The 15,563-nt window shown below is 51.5% G+C and overlaps 1 protein-coding gene across 1 annotated transcript in view; it reads right to left on the bottom strand.

Annotated features, from left to right (window-relative positions):
- Positions 1 to 15,308, bottom strand: part of Atcay (ATCAY kinesin light chain interacting caytaxin) — a 22,765-nt gene extending 7,457 nt beyond the window's left edge. Inside the window, exons 1-9 of the mRNA XM_028771560.1 lie at positions 15,232 to 15,308; positions 9,727 to 9,785; positions 6,146 to 6,367; positions 4,727 to 4,912; positions 4,366 to 4,468; positions 4,017 to 4,148; positions 3,030 to 3,116; positions 1,865 to 1,963; positions 1,382 to 1,417 (exon numbers count right to left, since the gene is read on the bottom strand). Of these exons, the coding sequence (XP_028627393.1) occupies positions 1,382 to 1,417; positions 1,865 to 1,963; positions 3,030 to 3,116; positions 4,017 to 4,148; positions 4,366 to 4,468; positions 4,727 to 4,912; positions 6,146 to 6,367; positions 9,727 to 9,785; positions 15,232 to 15,308 (1,001 nt within the window). The remainder of the gene's footprint in view (positions 1 to 1,381; positions 1,418 to 1,864; positions 1,964 to 3,029; positions 3,117 to 4,016; positions 4,149 to 4,365; positions 4,469 to 4,726; positions 4,913 to 6,145; positions 6,368 to 9,726; positions 9,786 to 15,231) is intronic.
- Between the last annotated feature and the right edge of the window lie 255 nt (positions 15,309 to 15,563).

Below are 15,563 nucleotides of genomic sequence, written 5' to 3'. Positions count from 1 at the left end.
GGTGTCTGCAGCTGGAGTGTCTGCAGCTGGAGTGTCTGCAGCTGGAGTGTCTACAGCTGGAGCGGCAGGGGATCCACTGGGCTTCACTCACTGCTACAATGCCTCCCCCATGAGAACACTGGGCTACTACCCAGTCATGAAGAGTAATACAGCTCTGACACCATGCCAGCAGTTTAAACTGGACACAAGAGGGCTCACATGCATGATCCACTTTCAGGAAGTCCCAGGAGGTACAGAGATGGGACAGGGAATGAATGACCACCCCGTCCCCTTGCTCCCATCCAGGTCAGGGAGGGGGTTCATGTGGGCTGGGACAGATAAGGTGGGGACAGGCCAGTGAGAGAGACAATGGAGACAAGGCCACAAGGGCCTCATACCTGGTTCCTCCAGGCCTGGCAGTCGTGTGGTGTGTGGCTGTGTGTAGTCGAGCCTGTGCAGATTTAGGGACAGCCTGAGACCCTAGGTATGGCTGACACTGTTTGTACAAATGTGAATTCTGGGGTCACCCTGTTTGTGCTCTGAGCTGAGTAAGGCTCACAACATAAATGAAAGAGGCAGGGGCCAGTGAGATAGCTCAGCAGGTAAAGGTGCTTGCAGCCAAGTCATGATGACCCAAGTTCAATTCCCATTTGATGGAAAGAGAACTGACTCCCCTCAAGTGACCCCCACATGTGTGTGGATACATCCACAACAGATAAATAATAGCTAATAAATGGCCTTCCTTTTTTCTTTCTGTCTCACTTTTTCTCATTTTTAACTACCCTCCATAAAAGTGCTAAAGGTTGAGTTCACGGACCACGTACATGTCAGAAAATATTTCTACAAGCAAGCCAGATCCCATTGTGAACACAGGTTGCCGGAGTCCTGTGCTGGAAATTGGGAGTCTGCTTTTGCTAATTCGAGTGTATCATCAAGGACTAGAAGACCGGGATTTGAACTCAGGGCTGACTCTGGAGACCTTGTCTGAGAGTCTGGTCTTTGTGTATGTATGGGGGTGCATATGTCCCCCTGCCTGTGTGAGGGGTCATAGGACAGCCTGAGTGTGAGTCATGTTTCCCTCTACCGGATAGGTCCTGGAGATCACAGTCAGGTTGTCAGGCCTGGGAGCACAGTGCAGGCCAAGCTGTCTCACTGGCCCAATCCACCTATTTTAGATGGGGTTTCTCACTGAGCCCCGAGCTTGCTGGTTCAGGTAGGGTGGTTGACCTGGTCTCTACCTCCCTAGTCTTTTACAGATTGCCACAGCTTTGCCAGGCGTGTTACATAAGTGCTGGGATCCGAACTCAGGTCTTTACACTCGCCTACCAGCACTGCCCACCCCCTCAGCTGTCTCTATGTCCAAAGGCAGAGTTGACCTTGTCAGGAGGCTATGCACACTGACCTCTCCCTCTTGGCTCGGAGTCTCTGTTCTTCATATCTGAGAGAAAGAAACACAGTCCAGTGAGACGTGGGAAGGGTGGGGCCATGCCCAGAGCTGTCAGGGCAACAGAGGCCAGGCAAAGGGGACTTGGGATACGGATGGGGACCAACCTTCAGTGTGGGGTTGGCTGAACTATGTGTTGAGATGAAGTTTCAATGGTCAGTATTCTGTAATATGTAACTGTTAATTTGATTTATTTAAGGTTTATTTAACTATATTAAAGTGAGTGTGCTTATAGTGCAGTTCCCACAGTGGCCAGGAGGGGGCGTCAGATGCCCTGGTGCTGGAGTCATAGGTGCTTGTGAGGCTCTGTGTGCTGCTGGAAACTGAACCCCTGTCCTCTGAAGGAGGAGCGGGTGTGATAACCACAGAGCTGTCATCCCCCCACAATCATAGTATGTCACCCCCAAACTCAGGGACCCTAAGGGCCAGAGGGCCACTTACTGCAGGACACAGTCCGGCAGCTGCACGTGCTCCATGGGGATGAGCTGCCCCAGCTCCTCCAGGCTGTGCACATACTGGATTTTACTGATGAACTTCACACTGATGGAGACAAGAGCGCAGACAACGGGTCACCAGACAGCCAGGCTGTGCCACACCCAGCCTGCCAGGTGCCCATGCTGGCCTCAAACCCACAATCTTCTTGCCTCAGCCTCCTCCCCAGACTTTTCTCATGGATTGTCCCAGTGGCCAGTGTGGACTGCGATGAGTGACAAACACTTCAGACGTGTGTTTTCTTTCTGTCTTTCTGTCTTTCTTTCTTTCTTTCTTTCTTTCTTTCTTTCTTTCTTTCTTTCTTCCTAAAAAACATTTTCTTGCCAGGTGGTGGTGGCGCACACCTTTAATCCCAGCACTTGGGAGGCAGAGACAGGTGGATTTCTAAGTTCGAGGCCAGCCTGGTCTACAGAGTGAGTTCCAGGACAGCCAGGGCTACACAGAGAAACCCTGTCTCGAAAAAACAACAACAACAAAAAAGCAAAAACAAAAACAAAAACAAAAAAAACAAGACAAAACAAAAAAAGAAAGAAAGAAAAGAAACATTTTCTTACATTTATTCATCATGTGTGCACAAATAAAAATCAAGAGGACAGCTTGAGGGGGTCAACTCCCTCCGTCTAACATTCGGTCTCGGGTATTAAACCCAGGTTGTCAGACTTGGCAGCAAGCTCCTCTACCCATAGAACCATCCTGCCAGCTCTTTGGATGCATCCTATTTAAAAAAAAAAAAATGTCCACCTAGCCTGATGGTACATGCCTGCACTCAAAGAGCTGAGGCAGGAGAATTGCCATTTTAACACTGACCTATCCTAACCCAGTTTTAAAAATAAGGGTCAGAACAGATGGCTCCATTGTGCAAGTACCAAGACATGAGATCAAAACTACAGATGATGTGTAAGACACCAGATGTGGTGCCCTGCAGCTATAACCCTGCAGCTGGAGGGGCTGAGACAGGAGGATCACTGTGTCTTGGACCTCAGGCCTGGCCAGTCCCATGAATCTCAGGCTATGAAGACAAAGTAGTAGGTGGAAGTCCACTGACCCTCGGACATGCACCTAGGGCACAGTGGCCAGAGCGGAGTCCTAACGAGGGCAGTCACCTATGGCCTACCTGATGAAGGGCCGGGAGATGGCCAGCACGGTGCGAATGAACCACGAGGGGTGGACGATAATCAGGGACTTTAGATTCTTCCTCAGTCTGTGGGGAGAGGAGAAAGGAAGCCACTGTCATAGGCTTGGGGTGCAGGGAGCCGGAGGGAGACAAGGTAGACCAGTTGCCTGCTCTCTCTCCACAGGCTGTCATCTCAAGATCTAACAGGCTGTGCCCTCACACTGCAGAGCTGGTCTTCCAGATGAACAGATTTAAAGACCTTGGGATGTGTCAACACCAGGCAGCATGAGGGCCAGTGTGGCCTTCACACACACACACACACACACACACACACACACACACACACCCTGCACAGTCCTGAATTCTAGGAAGTACTTTCAGGTTTTAAAAGTATGTTGGGGGCTGGTGAGATGGCTCAGCGGTTAAGAGCACCGACTGCTCTTCCAGAGGTCCTGAGTTCAATTCCCAGCAACCACATGGTGGCTCACAACCATCTGTAATGGGATCCAGTGCCCCCTTATGGGGTGTCTGAAGATAGCAACTGTGCATTCACTCATAAAATAAATAAAATAAATCTTTAAAAGTATGTTGGAAGCTATTCAGGAAACCCAAAGGTGAAAAAAGCCCAGCAGTCACAGACAGACAGACAGACAGACAGACAGACAGACATAATACAATTTGATCACCAGCTAAAATATTTCCCAGCCACAAAAAGGGAAGGGCTTCCTTCTGATGCCTCTCTTGAGAGGCTGACTCTCAAGGACTCAATGCTCTGAGACATGGGTCAGATGTGGAAGACCACACACTGTCCAGTGGTCCCTACAGTCATCAGCCATCAAAAGCTACTGGCAGGACCCTAAAGTGACATTCCTTCAAAGCTGTGTGCACCTTGGCCTTGGGCTTCTGCCCCTGGACTGATTAAGAACAATGTTGCCAGTTAAACTTCCTGCCTCGGTGCCCCACCCCACTCCACGCCAGAATTCTCACCTCCTGTCAATCATGTGGTAACACTTCTTCAGCCAGCCGAGGCCGGGCATCCTCCTCCTGGGCGTGGCGCCGTTCAGGTACACGATCATGTAGTCCTCGGCCACCAGCAGCTCCAGGCTGCTGATGACATACCTGCCCGGGGAGTTGGAAATGGGGTTCCCGTGTGGGGACACTGAGGGTCAGGGCCGTGTGGGACCTAAACAGTATCTCTATGCTCAGGGCTCCTATCTGCCTTGCTGCTTGGGTTTTGGGGAAATAGAGACTTACTCTGTAGACCAGGCTAGCCTGAAACACACAGAGCTCCGCCTATTTCTGCCTCCCCTTTTGGTTGGGTGGGGAACCAACTTACAGGAAGAGATTCTCCATGATGTAGTGATAGTCTGGGGAACTGCTGTCTGGCAGGAAGCAGGCTGCAAAGACGATGATGGCATTGAGACCTTCCCCGTAGTATCCTGGGAAAAGGCATTCTGATGAGTGCCCCAGTAGCCTAGGTTAGATCACGTCCCCCCACTCCCTGAGCAGTGCCAACTGGTCCACCACTCTAAGTACCCCAGTGTGTTGCCAGTCTATCTGTGCACCCCAAAACTTGAGCGGGTTCAATGTTTCCACCAGTTAGACAAGCCCGAGGCCCACAGAAGACCTCTGACAGAACCCTCATCACTATACACTCCCGGGTGACGTGTAAGGAGTGAGTCCCAGAGCGAACACACCTCCGTGGGTGACCACCTTCATGTACGGCCGGATCATATGCAGGTCGATGCGATGTTCTTGCTCCCCGATGATGACAGTCCTCCACAGACGACCATTGGCCGCGCTGCCGTCTTCTGCAGAGCCGTCCCCAAACAGGTCTGCGCTGTCACCAGGCATGTTTTTGGTGGTGGCCACTGGGGTGTCATCTGCCAGAGCGTCAGGAGGGAGGTATGAGTCCAGGCGTCTTGTCCCAGACTCTTTCTCTTCTCCACACACACACATGCACACACACACACACACACACACGCACATGCACACACACACAGACACACACGCACACACACACAGGTCAGTCTCAACTGCAAACATGGCAACATCTAGAATCCTGAGAGACAAACCTCTGAGAACACCTGCATGAATACAGTATACACACAGCCCAGGGTTCAGTCCTGCATGCTGCCAGAAACACTGGACATCATTCTAAACTCTTAAGGCTGGGTGTGACTTCATGTGCCAAAAGGTGGTGAGAGCCACCCTGAGTGTGGCCACCACCCCAGGCGCTGGGGCCTGGGACTGAAAAACAGAGAGGAAATCGAGCTGAGTAACCCGCAGCCACCATGGTCAGCTGCTTCAGTCTCCTGCCTCCATTTCCACTATGACAGATGGCAACCTCCAACAGTGACTTGCTCTGGCTATACTGCTGTCTCCTATGGGAAGTCGCCATGATTGCACCTAAACCTGAGTGAGCTATTCCCACAGAGGGCTCTATCAGACCCCAATTAGCTGGTTTGCGCTCTCTCTCTCTCTCTTTTTTAAATGTTGAGGCATAAATCAGGTGTGATAGCACACGCCTTTAATCCCAGCACTCGGGAGGCAGAGGCAGACAGATCTCCGTGAGTTGGAGGCCAGCCTGGTCTAAAGAATGAGCTCCAGGACAGCCAGGGCTACACAGAGAAACCCTGTGTCAAGGAAAAAGTAAATGAATAAATAAAAATAAATAAAATTAAAAGGGCCTCCGAGTGCATAGACCTCCCAGCTGCCGCACTCCCAGTCATCCTCTTTGGCCCTGCGGGTGCAGGAGTGAGAGGACTGTTCCTGATATAGCAGCTAGCTCCAGGCAGGAGGGAAGACATCAGGAAGGCCGAAAGAGAAGGAAGGAGAGGGACGGACAGTCCCGCCTGCACACATTTCCTAGTTTACAAGGCTCTGTGCTTAACTGAACCCCATTCTAGAACCTTCTGTTGATGTCTAGTTCCCTCTGCCCTCTGCAACCCCCGTGGCTAGGGTCCGTCTGGACCTGGCTCATCTGTGGGAACCACAATAAGAAAGCGGCCAGAAGAGGCCACGTGAAGCTGGGGGGCCAGGGCGGGGCCGGGGGCCAGGGCGGGGCCAGGGGCCAGGGACCAGGGCGGGGCCAGGGGCCAGGGCGGGGCCACTACCTTCCCACTCCAGCTCATTGCCATTCCCCAAGAACTCCAGAGAGTCAGTTTCGTCTGGCGTCTCAATGTCATCCACATTGATGTCCAGGTCATCAGGGGTGTCGAGGAAGTCGTCGGACAGCATCGAGCCCTCGCTTTGGTCCAGGGAGATGTTGATCTCTGGGGCGACCAGCGTCTTTCTCTTTCGATGTGCTCCGCTCAAGTTCAGGGTGGACGGAGGTGCTGGCAGGGCCACAAGCGAGAAAGAGAGCTCACTCTCCCGGGCCACAAGACAAGGTCTCATATAGCCCAGGCTGACCTCCAACTCACTAGCTAGTAGAGATCGCCTTGAACTCCTGGCGTCCACCTTCCGGTGCTGGGTGACAGGACCCAGGACCAGTCCCTGCCTAGAACTCAGAGAGAGGAGCTGGGGGCGTGGTCGTGGGTGGAGCCCCTGCCTAGAGCCAACCAGTGAGGGGCTGGGGGCGTGGACAGGGATGGAGCCCCCCCCCCCTTAATTGTTGCAATAATCCGGGTTTCTGTTGGTAAAGGCTCCTCACCGCTCCTCTCCTGCCTCTTCCCCTTTTGCTTTTGTCTCTGGACAGCGAGTCAGAACTGCCTCTACAAAGCTAGAAATAAATTAAACTTCCCCCCAAAATTCTACCGTACACTGCCGGTGACACCCACTCAGGAAGAGGTTTTATTTTTAGGTTCAACATGACTGTGCAGTGGAGGTTGTCCAGGTCAAAGCTGAGAATCTCAGGGTAGGAGTGCTCACTGCCAGCGAGGGCATCCTGGCAATCTCTGGCTGCAACCCTCTCTGCTCCCAGAAGTGGGGCCACCTGTGAGGTAGGTTAAAATGTTACTGACTCCTCCCACGAGGCAGCATCAAAATCATGGCCCAGGGTCACCTGTGGAGGTGACACTCATCACCAGTGGTGAGACAGGACCAAAGGATAGGTATCTGAAGAAAGGGGATTCTTGCCAAGCCTTAACATTAAAGGACACTGAGTTGTGGGAGAGAATAAATTTGAACTTGCCTAAATAGTAAAAAAGTTAGATAGAACTTGCAATGAATTGGTATTTTCCAGGCTGGGCAATGGTTGCGCACGCCCCAGCACTCCAGAGACAGAGGCAGGAGGATCTCTGTGAGTTCCAGGACAGTTCAAGCTACAGAATGAGACCCTGTCTCAAAAAACAAACAAACAGCCGGGCAGTGGTGGCGCACGCCTTTAATCCCAGCACTTGAGAGGCAGAGGCAGGCGGACTTCTGAGTTCGAGGCCAGCCTGGTCTACAGAGTGAGGTCCAGGACAGCCAGGGCTACACAGAGAAACCCTGTCTCGAAAAACAAACAAACAAACAAACAAAAAACACAAACAAGCAGACAAAAAGGTATTTGCCCCCCTCAGACACGAAAAGAAGAATTTATCCTAAAAAAACCCCCAACCAACCAACCAAACAAACAAAAAACTTACAAGGCCCTACAATAGACACCGACAAGACACACCCAACTCTTGAGATGTGGAGGCAGGAGGATCAAGAATCTTGGGTTGTTCTCAGCTAGCCTAGTCTGAGCTAGCCTGGGATACTTGAGACCAAGTCTCAAAAACCAAAACAAAACAAGAAATAGAGATCAATGAAAGAAAAAAAAAAAAAAAAGGAGATGCCCCCTCAGCTGCTGTGGTGGTTTGAGAAAGTTTGGCTCCAAAGATTCATGTGTTTGAGTCCTTAGCCACAGGGACTGGCACTAGGAGGAGGTGTGGCCCTGTTGGAGGACGTGCATCACTGCAGGGGTGGGCTTTGATAGCCCCCATGCTCAGTCTCCACCTAGTGTGAAAGGTAATCTCCCCCTGGCTGCCTTCAGATCAGGATGTAGACTCTTCAGTCCCTCCAGCACCACGTCTGCCTGGCACCGCCATGCTTCCCACCATGAAGATAAGGGACTCAGTTCTCTAAGCCAATCCCAGTTAAATGTTTTCCTTTATAAAGTCGGCGTGGTCTCTCTTCACAGCAATGAAACCTAATAAAGCAGCTTCCTTTGCCAGGTCTCCAAACACAGAGTGCTGCTTGCTCTCGGCTGCCCACCTGACCATATCCAAGACCCCATCCTATGGAAGGACATGGAGAAATCCAGCTGGAACTGGCTGGAAACTTCTCTCCTGGTGCCTTGATGTCACTAAGGTGACTGGGAGTCACCATGAACGGTCTCATCAGCTGCCCCGTGAGCTGCCATACTGGGCTGAAGGCAAGGCGGGCCACACTGCAGCAGAGGGGCAGACACCGAGTGGTGAGCACGGGCCACCCATACACATCCTGCTCTGCTTGCACAGGAGGGGACCTGTGCCTGGCGCTGGTTGGAGCCCAGGTCTGGGAAGGTCACAGACCTTAGGAGGACGGACTTCTGTCGTGTTGCCCAATGGGAAGGTGGTCACACTGTCTTCTACATATTTATACTTGTGTCCAGAGATTAGAAGCCTAGCCTTGCTGTGGGACAGACCGCCCCCCAGGTGGGCAGTCAGTGGCTACAAGGAATGGGGCATTGCTCAGGGCTGCTGGCATTTGTGAGCTACCCTGATCAAGGCAGTGGTCCTCTGCCACACTCTTCTCTTATGTGCAACCCTGACGTGTAAGTGGGCCACAAACAACCAAGAACCTCAGATGAAAAGCTAGCTTAGTTTGTACTGGGTGGGGAGACCCAGAGCAACGCAGGATTATGATCCAAATGACTAAGAATATATGAAAATAGATATGTTTAAAAGCAGACTATAGGTTCCTGCTACGGATCGAGATGTAGAACTCCCAGCTCCTTCTCTGCCTGCACACCCCGTGCTTCTCACAATGACGAGAATCCTCTAAGCCAGACCTAATTAAATGCGTCCCTTATAAGCGTTACCGTGGCCATGGCGTCTCTTCACAGCAACGTCTAGTGGTGAACTCTTCCTCTTAGCCTCAGGAGTTCATTATCCATACATCCTGATCTGCCTCCACAGCCGAGGCCATCCTAAAACTTCTGGCAACCCCCTGCCTCAGCCTTTCCATGTTCTGGGACTCTGGGCAACTACACCCATGCTCAGACATGGATTTAAATACATATATTTTGTAACTGAAAAAAAACCAAGTGTGTGCAGGTGCGTGTGGGTACACGGGCAGAGTCCTTCCTGGAGTTTCCTCAGTCCCTCTCCACCTTGGGTTGTTGAGATGGAGGCACTCACTAAATCTGGACATCACTGACTAGGATAGACCAGAGGGGCAGTGAGTCCCAGACATCCTCCTGCCTCCTCCTGTGCGGCACTAGCATTACAAATCAAGCTCCAGCATGTAAACTTCTCTCCTCCAGGTTCTGGGAACCTGAACTCAGGTGTTCACTGCACTTAGCGACCCCACCATTTAACCCTTCCCGGCCTCCGCATTGAAAGCCCGTTACCTGCAGTGAGCACAGGAAGACATGGTGCCATATTCGAGTGGAGGTTCTCAATCATGGGCTCTTACCCCTGCGGCAGCCTTGGTGCACAACAGCCCCCTCCCTGACTCCCCACCCTGCACGCAACCCTCCGCATCCTGAAACCAAGCTCGCTCGCATGTCTGCATTCTGTTTGCTTACAGGAGGAGTCTTCCACTGTGCCACTCAGCCGCTCCACCCCGGTGTCTTCTGGGAGTGGTCTGGGAAGCCGTCAGGGAGCAGCGTCAAAAATGCAACAGGAGGAATGCAGATGACCGCGCCAGGTTCAGCCAAGGGAGTTGAGAGGAAAAAAAAGAAAATTCAGTCAGATCAAGACAGTAATGCCCCAGACTCTGCTCTCCCTCAGAACAGAGTTCCAGGAGCACCCACGTAAAAGGACGCCTTTCAGAAGAGACACGCCCCCGCCCTTTATTAGGGTATTATTCTGTGCAGGGGCTCCACCCCTGAGCCTTGGGCCCAGCCCCTCAATGGGGGGGGGATCTGGACAGGAGCCCTACTCCTGAGCTAACATTCACTCCTTTCAACAAGCCTTTCATGGTATGATCCTATTTGTCTCCTCTTGGCGACCTTAGAAACAGCAGGAAGCATATCTCACAGAGAGAAAACTGGACACCAGGGCTCAGGGTCATTGCATAGAGTGAATCTGTGGCCTCAGCTTCAGTCCCTGCTCTCTGCTGGGTGGCAAGCACAGAGCAGTAACTCCTGTACTTCAGGATAACCCCAACAGGCAATCCTCTGACATCGGCTTCTCAGTCTCAGTGAGATCTTGTCTCCACAATAAATAGATAGATAGATAGATAGATAGATAGATAGATAGATAGATAGATAGATAAGTATTTTAAAAATTAAAATTCATGGAGGTATGGTTTGTAATTTTAATACCAGAACTCAGGGGGCAAAGGCAGGTGGATCTCTGTGAGTCTGAGGCCAGCCTGGTCTAGAGTCAGCTCCAGGACAGCCAGAGCTACACAGAGAGACCCCGTCTCAAAAACAAGAATTAAAAATTAAAGATGTGCATATTCTTGTGAGACTGGAAATATAATAACAGGGGACAGAATAGGAAACTATAGGCCAGCCTGGGCTACCTGAGACCGTATCTCAAACCTAATGAATGAAAAATTCGGCAAGTTCTGGACTATGGAGCCACACCTCCAGCCTCTGCTATGTGTGGCAGACGCTAACTCCTCGGCTGCTCTCCGGTGCTAGATCGAAGGTGAGTCACACTGCTGGGCAACCTTGTATTTTGAGACAGAGTCACCTGCTGGCCTGGAGATCACGATTCAGCTAGGTTGGTCCAGCTGGGTGAGTGATGAACCAAAATCCTTGCCTCTGCCTCCGAAGCACAGAGGTCAGAAGCCCACCCCTCACCCAGACGCTCACCGCCCAGGGAATCTGAAGTCAGGTCCCCACACTAGCAAGTGAGTTAGTCACTGAACCACCCTAGAGTTAACCCAGTTTTGGTTTTGGTTTTGTTGCAACAGAGTTTCTCTTTGTATGCCTGCTGCTCTGGAGTTCACTGTGGTGACCAGGCTGGTCTTAAACTCAGAGATTCTCCTGCCTCTGCCTCCCAGCCTCAGCCTCAGCTTTCCAGTGGGCTACAGAGACTGGAGAGGGCATTCAAGATGGACAGCATAGCACTGGTGGTGAAATCACAGAATCATCTGGAAGCTTGACCAGGGATCATGGGAAAATGAAATAAGAAAGATTTTTTTTTTTTTTTTTTTTGGTTTTTTGAGACAGGGTTTCTCTGTGCAGCCCTGTCTGTCCTGGAATTCACCCTGTAGACCAGGCTGGCCTCGAACTCAGAAATCCGCCTGCCTCTGCCTCCCAAGTGCTGGGATTAAAGGCGTGCGCCACCACCGCCCAGCAATAAGAAAGATTCTTATCTACCTTTACCTGGCTTTGCTCTCTGTGGGTCAACTGGGAATAAAAGCATTGGATGGAACATTCCAGAAATAAACATCCAGTCAGTTTTCAACTGTGTGAGTAGCACGGTGAAATCCTATTCTATGTTTCCTGTCACGAGTTGCCGCGTAGACCAGGGCTTCCACCGAGTCTGCTATGGTCCTGTTAGCTCAGTAGCCATGTTGGTGACTGACTATATTAACAATCACAGACTCAGAGAGCTCATGACCTTTACTTTATGTACTTAGTAACGCTCCAGAGTGTCACTATGTGGCCTTTCAGTATGCCCAAAAGAAATGAGGTGAGGAGGATTTGGAAAACATTGATGTCACCACATAGAGGTGGCACCCACGTTTAACCCCAGCACTCAGGAGACAGAGGCAAGCAACTCTGAATTCGAGGCCAGCCTGCTCTACAGAGCTAGTTACAGGATAGCCAGGGCTACACAGTGACACTGTCTCAAAACAAAAACAAAGAACAAAAAAGGAACTCACTGACATCAGGCCGAGGAGGGCCAGAGCTGTGACCCAGCATAAGTGACTCTGGGGCGCCACCCCAGCTTCATGGAAACCACTCATGCTGAGCGCTACCTGCCATCCTGTTCCTGGGGCCTTCCCAGCTATGCAGAGAGTTCAAAGTCAGCTTGGGCTACATGAAACTCTGTTCCCAAATGTAACCAGACACACACTCATTCTCTGTGTCTCTGTCTACTTCTCTCTCTCTCTCTCTCTCTCTCTCTCTCTCTCTCTCTCTCTCTCTCTTCCAAGTGACCTGCTGGATTGGACTTTGCCCTGGGAATGGAGCACACACACACACACCCCTGCCCCGGGCTGGATCCCTGCCTGAAAGGCTGTGCACACAGCGGCCTCTGTGAGGCTGCAGCTGGACTGGTCCTGTTAGGCCAAGTGGATATAGCACGACACAAGGGAGTATTTGTCCTGAGATGGGTGGGGACACTTACTGCCAGTGGTCTCTTGGATACGGACATCCTTGGCTGTGCACAGCTGGATGTCACTTGCTGACCAGCGAGGCCAGGCTCAGGGGCTTATAAAGAAATCACACCTTTGCCTTTTCTTGTCAATAGTCTCACACAACTCAGGGGAGCCTAGAACTCCCAAAGTATCCAAGAATGATCTTGATTGAACTCCAGGATTCTTCTGTCCCTACCTCTGAGTGCTGCAGGATGACAGGTGAGTTTGTGTGCTTCTAGGATGGACGCCAGCACTTCCTGCATGCCGGACACGTACTCTGTCCCGGTCCTCTGATTTCCAACCTCCGGATATATGTTGTCTTTTTTAGTTTTTCTTTTGTTTTCTTTTTTTTTTTTTTTGGTTTGGTTTTTCGAGACAGGGTTTCTCTGTGTAGCCCGGGCTGTCCTGGAACTCACTCTGTACACCAGGCTGGCCTCGAACTCAGAAATCCACCTGCCTCTGCCTCCCAAGTGCTGGGATTAAAGGCGTGTGCCACCACCGCCCGGCTTTTTTAGTTTTTCTAAACAGGGTTTCTCTCTGTAGTCCTGGCTGTCCTAGAATTCACTCTATAGACCAGGCTGGCCTCGAACTCGGAGATCCTTCTGCCTCTGCCTCCCCAGTGCTGGGATTAAACGTGTGTGCAAACATGAAATTACAACACAGCAGTAAGCTTTCGTATGCACTGAGCCATCTCTCCAGCCATCTCCATTAATTCTGTAATGCGTATCTTTGCCTTTCTTAAATTTTAAAATGCTTCTTGTTGTTGTTGAGCGGGGGTGTCACTATGTAACCCTGGCTGACCTGGAACTTGCTCTGTAGACCAGGCTGGCCTCAAACTCAGGGGTCCTTCTGCCTCTGCCTTCTGAGTGCTGGGGTAAAAGGCGTGTGCCACCACCAGCCAGCCATATTTGCTTTTTAACTTCCTGTATAAGGAAGTCAGCGTCATGCTCACTGTGTTGTTAGTCAAACCGATTTGGCGCCCAGCAGCTCGCCCACTGCGCCTGCCCAGCAGCTCTCTGGATTCTCTAATGAAACACACACACCCCAGCTAATTTTGATATGCTTTGTCCAGCTCAATGGTTGGGCATTTCTAAATTTCCCTGTGGCTAGCACACTAGGTCCCCGCTGGTATTCCTGTATTAACATCTTTTAAAATCTATATTTCATCTCTGCTACCCCAGACCCAATCACCCAATCGGGGAAGTAGCCCCTGTGGCCACTTTCCCAAATTCTTACACGGCTGGTTTGGTTCTTTCCTGCGGCTCTAATCTGTCTGCTTCCTCATCAAGGCGATTCTGCCCCCCCCCCTCTCTCTCACACACACACACACACAATCTAAAGTCCCACCCTGTCTCCCTGCCCACCCATTGGCTGCATGGCAGTTCTTTACCATCAATGAAGGCCTCTGGGGCAGGGAGCCTCATGTCTGGAAGTGAGGCTTTTGGGAGCCGGAATAAGACAGAGCATTAGAGCCAGTCCCCAGCACTTTGTCTCCATTTGTTCTTGAGAAGGGGCCTCTCAATGGCCAGGACATTCACACTAAACTAGTCTGTCTGGTCAGCAAGCTCCAGGACCCCACTTTTCCACCTCCTCAGGGTCACAAATGGCCTCTTGGCTTCTTCCCCAGGGGTCTAGGGCTTAAAATTAGATCCTCATAGATATTATTGCAAGTACTTTACCCTGGGAGTCATCTCCCCAGGACTTGTTTTTTCAAAATAGTATTTCATTTAGCTCAGGCTAGTCTATAAGTTGCTACGCTGCCTTTGATCATGCCCCAAATCCTCCCTGGGGGATTTTAGGCAGGGCTCCACCCCTGACCACACCCCAGACCCTCACTGGTCGATTCTAAGCAGGCCATCCCTGACCAAGCTCCAGCTTTTTGAGGGTGAAGGGAGAAATTATAGGTGGGGTCTCCACCCCTGCCACACCCCTAGCCCCTCACTGGGGGATTGTAGGTAGAGCTCCATCTTGACCACGCCCCCAGTCCTCACTAAGGGCTCCATTTATGACCACGCTCCCAGCCCCTCACTGGGGGAATCTAGGCAAATGCTCCACCCCTGACCACGCCCCTAGACGTTCACTTGGGCATTTTAGGCACGGCTCCATCCCTGACCATGCTCCTTTGTTATTTGATACAGGGTCTTGCTCTGCAAGCTCAGGTTAGCCTGAACTAATTCTCTGGCTCTTTCTGTGGGGAGCTGAGCTGTGAGACTTAGTCATCACACCCAGCCTGGCTGTTAAGATTCTGTCTAAACTCCACCTCCACAGTCACCTGGCAACAGCCAGGTATGCTCCTCCCCACAGTTACCTGGCAACAGCCAGGTAGGCCTGCCCACTATAAAAGGGGCTGCCTGCCCCCTCCTCTCTCTTGCTCCCCTTGATCCCTCTGCCTGCAGGTTCTCTGTTTCCTCTCCCCTCCCCCCTTCCCTCCCCCCTCTCTCTCTCTCTCTCTCTCTCTCTCTCTCTCTCTCTCTCTCTCTCTCTCTCTGCCTCTACTACCCTCTTGGCTCCCCTCCCCATGCCCTGAATAAACTGTAGTCTTATGCTATACCGTCGTGTGGGGGAAGAGATGCCTCGGCATAGGTCCGCTGAGACATCCCCTTCCATCATTGGTCCCCGTCCATCTTTTCACTGGCTACAAGAATTCCCTGTCTGGTAGTCTTGGAAGAAGAGCTTCCAGAAGGCTCTGACACCATCATAAATGAAATCGCTGCTTCTGACAGCAGTGCCCCGCGGACCCAATGACAGACAGGAAGGCTGGCGCCCTCACCTGGGCGGGTCCTCATCCTGCCATTCATCCCTCACGTCCACATTTTCCATCCTTAGTGTAGCTTCTGTGGTCCCCATGAGAGCTGGAAAGAGAAGCCGTCTGGAAGCTTAGGTGACCTAGAAGATGGTCTGGAGAAGAAAGAGCAGACTGAACTAGACAGCCACGATTATGGCCTCCCACCTCCGACACGCGAATGTGTGGAGCTTTTGACTGGCCCATCTTACAGGAGTAGGATTCAGTCTCACAGATGAGCACACATGGGGCTTAGGACATCACCACCTGTGTATGAACTCAGGCGAAGAGTTGAGCCTCTAGATACAGCCCCCTCCACT

Source organism: Grammomys surdaster, unplaced genomic scaffold, assembly GCF_004785775.1.
Source record: "Grammomys surdaster isolate TR1022 unplaced genomic scaffold, NIH_TR_1.0 209, whole genome shotgun sequence".
Classification (NCBI taxonomy): domain Eukaryota; kingdom Metazoa; phylum Chordata; class Mammalia; order Rodentia; family Muridae; genus Grammomys; species Grammomys surdaster.
Note: the sequence above shows the minus strand (reverse complement) of the source record. Positions and strands in the feature narration are given on the sequence as shown.